The sequence below is a fragment of the Anser anser genome, assembly GCF_964211835.1.
Source record: "Anser anser genome assembly, chromosome: 5".
NCBI lineage: Eukaryota > Metazoa > Chordata > Aves > Anseriformes > Anatidae > Anser > Anser anser.
In genome coordinates this window covers 13,020,495-13,034,063 of record NC_139725.1, presented here as the reverse complement: position 1 = coordinate 13,034,063, position 13,569 = coordinate 13,020,495, and the positions used below count along the sequence as shown (strand labels likewise).

The 13,569-nt window shown below is 40.7% G+C and overlaps 1 protein-coding gene across 37 annotated transcripts in view; it reads right to left on the bottom strand.

The window, feature by feature from the left end:
* MADD (MAP kinase activating death domain) overlaps positions 1-13,569 on the bottom strand; it is a 67,941-nt gene that overhangs the window by 34,965 nt on the left and 19,407 nt on the right. For 15 of the 37 annotated variants that reach the window (XM_083840402.1, XM_083840415.1, XM_083840405.1 and 12 more), the window contains exons 5-16: positions 13,101-13,232; positions 11,789-11,902; positions 10,984-11,064; positions 9,145-9,201; positions 8,204-8,382; positions 7,390-7,625; positions 6,722-6,877; positions 5,611-5,718; positions 4,354-4,547; positions 3,479-3,783; positions 2,692-2,831; positions 1,359-1,460 (exon numbers count right to left, since the gene is read on the bottom strand). In XM_083840402.1, coding sequence (XP_083696528.1) covers positions 1,359-1,460; positions 2,692-2,831; positions 3,479-3,783; positions 4,354-4,547; positions 5,611-5,718; positions 6,722-6,877; positions 7,390-7,625; positions 8,204-8,382; positions 9,145-9,201; positions 10,984-11,064; positions 11,789-11,902; positions 13,101-13,232 — 1,804 coding nt within the window. Of the gene's footprint in view, positions 1-1,358; positions 1,461-2,691; positions 2,832-3,478; positions 3,784-4,353; positions 4,548-5,610; positions 5,719-6,720; positions 6,878-7,389; positions 7,626-8,203; positions 8,383-9,144; positions 9,202-10,983; positions 11,065-11,788; positions 11,903-13,100; positions 13,233-13,569 lie in introns of all 37 variants that reach the window. The other 22 variants (XM_083840404.1, XM_083840426.1, XM_083840430.1 and 19 more) reach the window with 6 other exon arrangements.

Sequence of the window (13,569 nt, the reverse complement as noted above, 5' to 3'; positions counted from 1 at the left end):
TCCCAATGAGCCAGCATGCACACACAAATGAACACGAACACACACGCACACACACTTGCACATGCACAGAACAGACTGAGCTACTCCATGAATATCGGACCCTCGTATGCGCACAGTAACATTAAAGGCCCTGCACAATTACAATCTTCAAGAAAAGAACACCAAAGTGCAGAAGATGAGGCACAAAGCACGAACATGGAATGGCAAACCCCATCACTGTTTTCTTCCAATGTATGGAATTAATTGTTAAGTTTACCCATGGAAATAACCCTGATATGAAGCATGTTTTGTATCCTGTACAATTGGACATGAAAATGTAACCAACTGGTAAAAGGTTGTCAAAAACAGCTGCGCAGAATCTCTGCTAGTGTTTTCACCATACCAGTCCTGTTCCTCCTCATTTTACACACAGGGAACGATTACTTGTCTCAAAAACAAAGTCCAAAGCAGAAACACAAAAACAGCTTTTGGCCTTTGTTTCTACAAGGTCAAAGGTCAGCAAAACATCATACCAACCTTCATCCACATCCCTTCCCACTTCCAGATTAAAGTAATCTTTACCGATGAAAATGATGAGGAGGAAAAAAATAAATAAAATCAACATATTAAAACAAAAGCAGCAACTTCTAATCAGAAAGAATAACTCAAAAAATTTAGAAAAAAAAAATAAACCTTCCCTGATTTAGCAACTATTATCACATCCAGTGCAAGGATGACCAGGCTGTCTAATTTGAATGTAAGAGGGTCATTTCTCTAGTCCCTGTTCAGTCATGTTATCTAACAAGAGATGTCCCAATTGGAAGATTGTGCACCTACGTTAGAGATGGATCTTTACTCTCAATGAGCCGAAGCATGTTTATAATTTGAGGTTGATTGGAAAATTTCCATATAATGAATTGAAAGGACCATAAACACTTTTGAAATCTATATAAACAGAAGTTTCCGTGGGAGGTAGGCATTATTCCCACTTACAAATGGAGCAGCGCTGCTCTAACATGTTACCTAAGGCTAATCATGAAGACAGTGGCAGTACAACAGTATAACCTACCTCTTTGTTCCCATTCTAGACACTAATGACTTAAAAATAATACAAAACAAAACGCAAAACAAAACCAACATTCACAACATACCCATTAACACAGGGTAGACAAGCTACTTTCCCATCCCAACACAGTCCGGTTGTTGGGAAGAAGTCTGACTCAGAAATATCAAGGCAAATTATTGTCCTGATAACTAAGACAGCTCCTAACCCAAACTACCAAAAAGCTTCACCATCAAAATTCCTTTTAGGGATAAGACCTGAGACCGCCCAGTAACAAGAATAGTAAAGGCTGTAAGGCAAAGGGAAAAATGGTTACCTTTCAGGCTGGGAAAGGGAGTATTCTTGTCTCTCCCAACTTTGGTTGGTAGGGCTAAGTTGGACAGACTGAAACTTGTGCTGTGGTTTCTATACAAGCTGCCTATGACAAAATGGAAAAAACAACAAAAAACACAATTAAGTGCCTAATACTCACTGCACACATCCAGCTTCCTATAATTCACCTTCTTATTCAAGATCCATAATGATGGAAGTACTTTTTTTATCCAAAAACCTTACAGGCATCTTATCATCTCCTTTACAATGCACCCACATCTGTAATCAGAATATTCTGAATTGTATAAAACATAATTCCTAGCTCTCATGTTACAATCACTGCCATTGTGCCTTTGAGTCTTAAATGTACCACCAATATACACTTATCTTCCTGCACTTACAGAGGTAACTTCACATCAACTGTGTCTTCTAGTTTGATACTCCTCTTAGGAGCAAATAAATGGCAGGGGTCACATGAGAAAACAGGATGATGAAAGATCTCTAAAATACATAATCTTGAAGTGAGAATTGTGCAGAGAGCCTTATGCAACTCTGTAAGTCTGACACAAAGGATTGCTTTAAAATAGAAGCTTTCCATTTACGAGAAGAAAACAAGAGTTTTTCATACCACCAACATATTTTTAATGGCATTAAGAATACAAAAATGCACTGTCATCTGTTTAAGATTCTCATACAGCAAACCTCAAATAGTTCATTTTAAATGTCAGCGTACTATTTCAATTTGCTTTGTTTTCTTTTGTTTCCCCTCAGCCTTATCTTAGTAACAATCTTTTTAGCAGAAACATCCAATATACTTTTCCCACTGATACAAAACTCTTGCCCTGCTCCCCACAGCAGCTGAAGATTCAACTGGCTATATTTTCTCTCACACATTAAAATAGTTCAGATTAGTTTTCCATACCTGTGGATTTTATTATTAAAATACAATTGAAAATGGTCAAGAATTTCATTTAGCACCTAAACACAAGACATGGTAGCATGGAAGACATACTACTGGTAAGACTTTTGTATCAATTTCATAAAATAGCACATTTTTTTTTGTTTAAATGAAACTGACAATTTCTGATTTGTGCCCTGAACTGCCATATAACTCAACGGCCTAATGACATAACCGAAGTCCTTCTTACTGAAAAATATATGACGCAGTAGTTATCAGCAACATAAGTAAAAAAGTTCCTATGACTCCCAGCATGGCTTCTGAAGTCCTGCTAACAATTTGACTACCAAGTTATCCTCTTGACTAGTTCATCCCTCTATTCCATCTCCCTGTAAACTCTAATAAATAATAGCAGTTTAATGAATGCATTAGTACATACTTGCAAAAGACATGATGCCCCCAAAACCTTCACTGCTGTTGTTAGAGACAGTAGAGTTTGGGGAGCTGGCCCTGGAGTCCGAATCTGCATCAGAATCATTGGCCAGTTTTAAACTGTTTGGACGGAGTAACTTCTGAGACCTTTGAAGAAATAAACACAAATGCTGTTAGCTTTTTCTCCAACCAAAACCTTGTAGAATTGTGAGAGGTCAATGCTGGTCTCGTTCCTTGTCAGTTTTTACCACGCTACCTTTACCTTGTGGGGAAAAAAAAAAGGAAGAAAAAAGTGGAAAGAAAAAGTGGAAGAAAAAAGGGAAGCATCTTTGCATTCAAGCTTTCATTACCTTTCAGGACATGTTGAAAATTTGTTGGCAAAACTGCATTGGTGGATTTGTGGGTGAAAAAGTTGTGCTTTGAGAGCAACAACAAGAAAACCCAATGTCAAACACAGTTCTAACAAAGCCCCTCACGTTTCACTGCCAAATACAAAGCTTCACAACCAAATTCCATCAAAGGTTTCCAGGAATCAGTAGGTGATATACTAGAATGTTTCTAGGAAAAATTGTAATTCTGTTAGCTCCTACAACTTAAATAAAAGCAAATAAGGGAGGGAACTGAGCAAGTGCCTTTACCAGAACCAGAATGGTTTGCAGAATTGGAACATTAAATAGAGGTGACCAATGCTACATTTCAGCTGCAAAAGGCAACTGAATGAATGTTAAACTACATGAAACAGAGGGAAACGCCAACAGAGCTGTGCAGAAGGGCAGGAAATGGGGAGGACTCACCTGCTTCCATTGAGATTCTGGTTAAATCTTGGGGTGTAGCTTTCTTCCTGCTCATCATCTTCATCCTCTGTAGGAAAACCATACTGTGGCTCAAAGTATGGATTGTCATACTCTCGTTTCCTCACCACCCCTTCTGAGGAGCTCATGCTGACAGCTGGGCTGTCACTCTCACGACGATCCAAGCTCATCTTGGGAAAGCTAGTTTGCAGTGGCAAGGAAGGGAGATGGTTTGAAAATCCAGCAGCCAGCTTCTCTTCCATCTCCGCTGAATCTGCAGACTCCTGTGGACCAGTCAAATCATTGATCTGTTTGAAAATTTGTATTACTTACAACTGAAGGGCGGGACAAGAACAGCTATTTCAAACTGGGAAGTCTGTAGGGTCCTTGCAGTTCCTGGCTCCCCACCCCAATCCCACTATTAGTCCCTCTGACCTAGGATTTTAGAAACACTGCAGTATTTGTGCATCATTCTAGGGACTTTCTCCCCTGTAAAACAAATCTTACTGTTAAGTGTTAGCTCCGGCTAACATCTCTCTGTTGTCCTGCTTTGTGGTTATGGAATCAGCTCCCATACTTCCCAAATAACCACAGATTCGTGAGTTTCCCCACCCCATTCTCAGTTCCTCCAATGCATTAGATTTTTCCATACTGATTAAAGGCATTCCTGCAGTCACACCCTGGACCACCACCCTCTGTTAACATTGTGTTTTTCAATACATGCGAGCTTCTAAGCAAAGGAATGATCTGTCCCAGTATAAGAAGCTACCAGTAAACTCCACCTAGCTTTTGCCCTTCTCAGAATGAACTACAAGAATTCTCCCTTTCTTTATATCTTAATACACCAGTCTTGGGGCTGAATTAGTCTCAGTACACACGTGATTCACTCCATGGATGACAGTGCTGGGGCTGCTACTGGCTGTAGTACTGGAACTTGAACGAGGCTGGTTGTTCTCTTGGGAGTTCTCACTGTCCATGGCCTGTTCATCCAGATCCCCTGAGTATTCTTGAAAATCATCAAATTCCACTTCACTAGCATCACCAAGGGCTGCATGTGTCAGGGGGTCAACATCTGTAAATACATCATTTTGCATTAAAGAACACTGCCTTCCTCAGCCTTTTGCTCATCTAAATAAAGATCACTGGCAGATGAGGACTGCTCAGTAGAATACAGAATCACATAAGAAGCTAGGCTGTAAAGGGGTTTTGGAGGTCATCTATTCCAACTCCCTACTCAAAGCAGGACTAACTTCAAAATTTGAAAAACTTCAAAAAAAAAAAAAAGGCTCCCCAGGAAAGCAGTCACTGCACCAAGCCGGTCGGAATTTAAGAAGCATTTGGACTGTGCACTTAGTCACATGCTCTAAAATTTTGGGTAGACCTGTATGGTGCCAGGAGTTGGACTCGATGATCCTTATGGGTCCCTTCCAACTCGGGATATTCTATGATTAGAGCAGATTGCTCAGGTCTTGTCCCACTGAGTTATGTAAGACTCAAAGGCTTGAAACTCCACTTTGACCCTCGGAACCTGTTTAACTATGCTCACTACAGAGAGCTTTGCCTCGGGTCCAGGCAGAACTTCCCTTGTTGGAACTTATGATTATCTCTTGCCCTTGGGACATAGGAAATGCATCGGCATTCCTGTATTTGGCTTATCGAAAAGAGTAATAATTTCGCAGTCTCGAAAGAGACACTGATGCTGCAGGCTCCATATAAACCACAGAGAATGTATTTTTCTGTCCCCACTAGAATGGAGTGACTCATTAAAGTCAGCACTGAGGACCGAAAGCAGGGGCAGGAGAAAGTTCATAATCTGCTGCCCATATTGCATCTTATCTACTGGCAGGTTGTTTCCAAATCAAGAGAGACACTTTTGTTCAGCAGCACATTATTTCTGTTCTTCTTCCTCCCAGTGTCCTTTGGAGGGCACTGTACATAAGCAGAAACAAGGTCTTTCTTCAGCCTACCACCGGAAATTGAAGGAGTATGCTCTTTTTTCTCAGAGCAACACTACAATGGAACAATACTTTGCTCTGATTAAGAGACTCAGGGGAGGCATTTCCCCCCTCAGTGCAGATGAATGGGGAAGAGGAACCTATGTGGACACTGTGAAAATGAAGCTCAAAGTTACTCACTTGGAGTATCGCCATTAATGTCACATTTCATCATCTCACTGACAAAGTCACCAAGGGAGGAATAGGAGGAACTTGAGTCGTCATAGTCAACACTGTCACTGCCACTGCCACAACAGGTAAAAAAGAGAGATGAGTGGTAGCAGCATAGCAACAGCAGGGCCCAGTATTTCAAAGATGTGAATCAGCACACGCTGTTTTCATGGACATCTTAAAAATCTTGTGATATTACAGTTTCCACACACAAAAAGAAGAAGAATCCTGGCAAGAGTAAGGGGCTGGCTTCATGAAAAGTCAGAGCAAATGAAATAATTTTGAGATAGGTAACAAGACAATATGGTATGACATTTATAGGCTCTCAGCAAAGTTAACAAGGTCTACTACAGGTGGACAGGGAGTAGTATATGAATTCTCAATAAGTGCCAGAGGGGGGAAGAAGCTTCAAGAAAACTAGAGATCAAAGGAAAAGCACTCCCTTTTTAATACAAATGATAAATCCCACTGTGAGGACCACTCGTGCTATGTAGAACATAAAAGATAAGCAATTCCAAGCCTCAGGGCCTCATAGGCTAAAAGAAAAGAAGGATAATAAAACTAGATGAAAAATTCTGGAAAACATGGTCAAAAACACACTAACAAAAAATTATTCTCACTTTACTGAACATACAAGGTCTCAGGCAGTAGGTAGTACTAGCAAGCTTTGCATAACCATGTGCTGATTAGAGATTTGAAAGAGTGGTAGGATGGGTGGGAGTACTTGTAGTACTGCAACACAAATAACCTGAGAGAGAACAGCATGGAAGAGAAAAGCGTAAGGGTGGGAAGAAATACCAAATGACAAGTGGCATACAAGTAGCAAAAGGAAACAGCAAAGTACAAATAGAGAATCATGTTAAACGAAGGCTTGAGAAAACACAAGCAAAGGGATAAACTGCTGCTATGATGATGACAGTGCAGCAAGACAGTTTACTTCAATGTCAGTGTTCTGACCAGACAGAAGAAATAAAACAGCATGGAAGGCTAGAGGAAAAGGCTGCAAACAAGAAGTTGGAGGAAAGGCCCAGAATAATTTGAAGTAACTATCATGTGGCTAGAGTTATGTTCCCCACCAACCTGTCATCAGTGGGGTCAGAGTCTGTTTCTTTCTCTACGGGTACATTCAGTGCTTCAGCCAGTTGTGAATTACTGTCGTAGACACGATAGTGGATGGGCTGCAGCTGGTGGGCATACCACTTAGGTTTGTCACCAATCAGTGCTGGGTCAAACATGTCTGCACAAAAAAACCAAGGAGAGTTAATTGAACTCATTTATTTATGTTGAAGGCTTCATTCACAGTGAGGCTATTCCTTACTAAGTCTTACACAAAGGGAGAGACAGACTTCTTCTCTGTAAGTAAACAATTAACTGGAAAAATGAGGGGCTAACAGCAATACTAATTTGGTAGAAACCCATCGATATATACATAAATAGAAAAATGTTCCTTGAACTGGATTTCCCCACCCAGCAGGAATGCTGCATTGGAACAGGCTCCCCAGGGAAGCAGTTGTGGCACCAAGCCTACAGGTGTTCAAAAAGCATTTGGACAACGCTTTCAAACATACGGTTTGATACGATCCTGCGCAAAACCAGGAGTTGGACTCAATCCTTGTGGGTCCCTTCCAACTTGGGATATTCTACAATTCTATGAATAGTATGGCATTAAGCTAAGTTCATCCCTAGAATCTCTCTACATTTTAAGAGACAAGACGTCAAAAGCGCAGGAAATGTAAGACCAAAACTTACTGTTATGAATTCTTTGAAAAGCATAGTTAGTAGGGTTGAGTGACCATTCTCCAAAATATTCTACTGCCTGTGTCCTGGAAAGCTTATCTGCAAAAGGTGTTTGCTTTGGCCTGGAGGCAAGAAAGGAGTTTGCCTGGAAGGCCACCACTGGTCGTGGAAAAAGACGAAGAGTGCGAGTATGCATCTGGAAACCCTGCAAAACATTTGGTGAGTTGAAGAATCTCACCATAGCAACCCTAAAAAGAAGCAGAGAATATATATAAGATAAAAAAGACACAACCTTTAAAATGTATGCATTAGGCAATGTTTCAAACCTTCAGAGAACAGTAACTTAGTGCAAAAAGCTGTCTTAGAAAACTTCTTAAAATAAAAAAAGAAAAGCACACACACAAGAAATCACTTAGTTTTAATTCACCACCTCGAAACCAAGACCCACCCAAGGAGAGACAGTGTTCTTGGATCCGCTAGCTTAAGTTATGACTAAGTTTCCAGACATATTTTTTTTTGTAATTCAAGGCTTGTGATTTAAGCTGAGAATACAATATCAGACTGACTGGTCCAGGTAAAAGGGATGATCTATAGGAGAATGTAAAGAACAAAATAACCCCTCAAGATATATAATTTTATTCATGCACTTAATGGATCTGATACAAACGCTGTAATTCCTTCTCTTTTTATTTTTTTCTATGTAGACTAGAACCTGCGGTAGAACCTGGAAGACCCTGCTTCCATCACAGGACTTAGAGCAATGTCTGTGCTGCCTTCAAGTGTAAACTTTAAGAAGACTCAACACTACCTTCCTGTTCAGCCTCACCTGGTAGCCACATCCACAGAGTCCACATCATTTCCATAGATCAGAGGGTTGAATTCTGTGGAGGGAGTAGACTGCAAATCATTCTGCGGTCTTCCCAGCAGGAGTGGCACCTCCTGCCCTTCGTGGAACTTCTCTAGGTTAAGAATGGGCTGAGTATTCAGACTCATGCTGGCCAGTGCCTAACAAAGGACAACATTATGCACACATTCAGCCATAAATTATTCAAGGAACAAGAGTGAGATCAGAGCTACTCTGCCTCTAGGCAATCACAACAATTATGCATGCTCCATTAGTTTGTCTTAAACTCTTTCTTCTACACTGAGTCAAGAAGTATCTCCAGGCCCTCCTTTACGTGGAGAGTCCAAATGATCTCCTTAATGACAAAACAGTCTTGGAGCTACCCAAGGGTTAGCATGGAAGTCTGCTTTGACTCATTCACGACACGAGAACAGACAATCCAAATCTGACCACTGCTTGTATGGCACTCTGTACAATATATCTGAGAGTTATTCCCACGTGTAATTTGAATACACACTGGGACCTGGAGGCCTTGAAACTTGCCTTGCAACTTGGCAGTTCAGCCAGTGAGTTTGATATCCTACAACAGTGTGCAGACACCTCTTACACAGGCATCTGCCTGTACCTATCCCTGCAAACCTACACTTCCATCTGAATGAGGGCTTAATCTCTCCATAAAGCTACCATCCTCTTCAACCCTCATAACATCCTCAGTAAAAAGCACTGGAGCAGCATTACTGGGAAGTCAGTCCCTAACACCCAGATCCAACCTAAATTGCACCTCCTTCATTTCTCCCATTTGCCCACTGAGTCTTCACTGGTTTATTTCAAAAATAAACAAACATATAAAACAAAGTACAATCAAAACACCAAAGGAAAAGGGTAAAATGGAAAATTGAGGGGAAAAGAATAAAATAAAGAACCTTGTTGTCAGGAGTGAGCAGCTGTTGCTGAGTGATTGCAGTCATGCTAACCAGACACTGGAGGCATGATGGAAGATCATATGATAACACCAGCAGCCCATCAGAGCCAAGACGAACACATGACCACAGAGAAACAGATGGAGGGGGAAACAAAAAATAATAATAATCTATTACTACCAAATATCACAAATAAGAGGAAATAAAAAGGACGACAAAATAGGCACATGGAGAGAGGTCTAACTGCCCCACCCCCAAACATCCACATTCGGCTACAGTTCCTCTGGAGAGTGGAAAGGTTCCTGTCCTTATTGGTACAGCAAATTGCTTTCCACCGCAGTTTAAAATCAGGTATCTTGACTTTTATTCATTGACACTAAGACCCAAAAGTAAACAAGGGTGTTAACCTTAGTGACATGGGCCACAATTTAGTCTTCTCTACTTTGCAAAGCAACCAGTAGCCCTCCTGTTCCTCTGACAATAGTCAACTCTTGATGATAATGGGCTTAGGAATATATAGGGATGTACTGAATTTTGGTGAATACTCTGCCAATTTTAAATAGAAAGTGTTCAGGGAAATTGCAATTTGTTCTTCTGATATTCAAATTTGCTGTAGTAAGAGAGTTTTACTGAATAGTGCCTGAAATTGCAAGGGGGTGAGGCATGAGTAAGGGGAAGATAGATCTAACAAAACTCCAAGCAACACATTGCTTCCATCAGTGCTGACAGCAGGTACTGGGGTATCATAGAGGTCACACACTTTGCTCTCCAGGTCTACAAGGAGAGAGAGAGCAGACCTCATCAGGTCAGTAATACACTTTACCTTTAGATACTGCATGCAGCGTGCATAAGGAAAACAGAAATAAAGAGATAAAACCTGCTTGACATGATCAGCAAGGATGACCCAAGCTGATTAATGGCTTAGCAGGACCCGAGAGAAGAGACAGACCTCACACACAGATCTGTGAATGGAGGGGAAACAAAGATGATCATTGCTAGATGGATTGGGTCAGAGTTTAAGCCTGCATGGCAAATGTAAAGGAGGAATCTGGAACTTTCTGCACCGAGCAGGAACAAGTTAGCCCCAAACAACAGTGAGAAACAAAAACCATCTACTGCATCCAAAAGCATTTTGAATTATCTTTCACTAGGCTAAGAAATTAACTGCAGTCATAGGCCTTAGCGATCACTTGCTTTTCCAAATCAGCTCTCTGCTTTAAGAGAGAAAAGCCAGCAGCTAGATACCTAACCCTTAACATCTGTATCAATTAATATCACTTTTAAAGCTTAACATGTTGCCCTATTCTAAGAGAGGGGATATTCTATCTGGACACCCATATGTAAGCGGTGTCTTAAATACCTTGACAGAAAATCCCTAGTCCTGTGCTTCCCTACAAAAGTGGAAGCAGCGGAGACAGCAGAAGATAAACAGGCAACAAAAATGAACATGAAATTCCTCAGAAAAACTAAAGATCTAAAACTAGATAAAAGTCTCAGATTTAGGTTTGTCAGAAGAAGGCAATGTTAGAAAATCACAGAGGTGCTCGGGGGACTCAGAAGAAAACATCCCAATAACTTCTTCCCCTATTGATTAGCCCACCTCCACATCCAGAGCAGACCTTGCCATGACTGGCCGAGGGGCACCTTCTTTAACACATGCACTCTAGCATCCTGATACCTTATTCACATCCATCTGATGTGCCAGGATACACACCTGCTTTTAACACCTTTTGCTTTACATTTGCTGACTTGCATTCTTGTCCAGTACAGCAAAAGAGCTGTGCAAGACTACATCTGCTAAGTTCTACTGAATCTGAGTCCTTCTCCCAAAATGCTTATTACCTGTTTCAGATGCTTTTTCAGCTCTGATGCTTCTGGTTCTGGAAGTGATGGCAAAGATTCTGCATTTGTAGGAACGATCACCTGGAATTAAGCACAAGCAACAAACTAAAAGTTACCCAGCTGTAGCCATTTCAAATCCAGAATCCCCTACATCTCCACTGCTTCTGAGACTGGATAAAAGTCATAACATCAAATTAAAAAAAAAAAAAAACACGAAAATCTCAAAAACAACCTGGATCAATACTTTGATTTTCACTTCTTTATGACTACTTAATAGTATTTACAGTGTCACAAACAAGGGAGGATTACTCTGTCATAAACCACAAAAAAGGAAAGTTTGAATGAACCTATACACATCCTTAAGAATTTCCATTAAGTGTAAGATGTTAAACACATTTCCCTTGAAATAGCCTTGCTCATGCCACAATAGAAAGCAAGATATGTGGCCCCATTTGAATTGTGACAACCAATGCTGCTGCTGCAAGGCTCTTATCAGACCTAGATTCTTACCTAGGGCTATAGTAGACAGGGTCAAGTTACCCAGTGAGACAGCTTTATCATTTATTGAGGATTTATCTTCCTATGAAATAGCCAGACGGATTAACTGAAAAAGAATGCCTTATAAATAAAAGAAGTGGGGACTTTGAGGCAAGGAAACAGAATCCTAAAATTTAGGACAGTAGTGACAGGGGCAGACTGAGGCCAGCCTATAAGCATAGACATTCTTAAATTCTCCTTATGCACACTGATGAAAGTGCACAGTTCCCTGGAAACAAAGCCAAAAGTCCTTATGGGTATCACTTACCTTATTGGTATCCAGGTCAATAAGCCATACATCATCAGGCATTTTAAAATCCAGTTTGTAAAGGAAGAAACTTGCTGGAACACCAATGATATAAGGTGTAGGGGCTAGAAGCAACTGAGAGAGACAGACATCTTAAAAAGGACAAGATCTGAATTTGATATCACCATATTCTTCTTTTTTTTTTTAATAAATAACAATACAGTAGGTTTACATCAGAAGAGAAAACACACAAGGCTTTGATAAATAAGTCACTAACTCCACACAATAGAAGCATTTCAAAACAAACAAACAAACAAAAAAAACCCACTCCTGCTCCAAGAGCTTCAATTCTCATCTAGAAGAAAATCAGTGTTTTTTCTGCCAGGGATGTACTTTTATGTGGTTGCATGGCTCTAAGGAAAAAAAAAATAGCTCAACTAATAGCTTGCTATGTCATGGACCAAGAAAAAAGGATGTTCAGAGTAAAAGCCTAACTGGAGAAGCAGAAAGTAGCAAATGAATACACGCTCGGCTCAAACCAAAACTGTGCTGTTGAAAAAACGTCATTAGGCTTAAAGGGCTTTACCATCTCTAGGAAGCCTAAGAAATAGGTTTTCCACACGTTTGTGTAAAAAGCATCTAAGAAGAAATTCTTGTTGTTTCTGAGGATCAGCAGAGGGAAAAAGTTTAAATCAATAAGCCATGTAGCAGCCTGAGATCCGCTGTTTGGGAGGTTAAGTTATCCTTTAAATCTAGAACACCTGGTTACCCACAAGGGGAAAAAAAAACCTGCAGCATCATTTGCAGGATAGCACTGAATTAATAATATGGCCTCAATTCTATCTTTCCAAGGAAAATAATGAGCTCCTGCAGAGCTGACTATTATGAAACCTAGGCTTCCAGATGAAGTAACTTGACATTTCATACTTCTGAGGAAAATAAACTGCAGGCAGTAGTTTCTAAATTCTGAATCAATAGCCCTCAAGATTCCTTAACTACTATGGACCCTCCCCAACAAACCTTAATACTCAGTTAGGAGGGCAAGGAGGGGAAGAGTAAATTCTTGCCATAGTATTGTAGATCTATGGCCTTTCAGTCCATTGCTTGTAAGGTACTGCTTTGAATCACACTACTCACTAAGCAGGCTTTGAGGATGTTATACATAAAAGGCGTTACTACAATTTAAATAGTCGGTGGTGCTCAAAAAACATTCTTTGCAAGGCGTGCTACAGCCCCTGAGAAAGCATGGGGAAAGAAACAAGGACTGCTTCTATATGTTTGAGACATCACAGAAACATCCTTTGCAAAAGACTAATGAAGGCAAAATACGTACCTGTTCTGCAGAGGCCATGCAGGTGGGAAGCAGAGGGATCACTGGAAACATATACTCTAAGGGGTAGATCATAGCCACAAAGGCCATCACAGACATGGAGAGAGCGTTATAATCTCGGGACTGCAATACAACCTGCAACCACAGAAACTCACATTAGCACTGCAGCAACCCTTCTCTTCTGGTACTCCCCCCAGGGGCATACAAATATCACAGCCTGCAGGACGCTGTTTTAACAGCTGTGAACTGGACGACCCTTCAACTAATCTGTCTGAAAGCAAACATCAGGCGTTTTTTACAACAAGTTCAAAACTTTTTGAAACAGGAACCTCAGAAGGAGCTATTCCTTCCCGCCTCCAGACAAACTGATCCCAAAGAATGCAGTAGACAGCCTTTCCACACATCCAGCCTACCCTGGCTTTGGAGAAGGCAGAGCTTCCTATCTACCTATCAAAGATCAACTCTTCCCTTC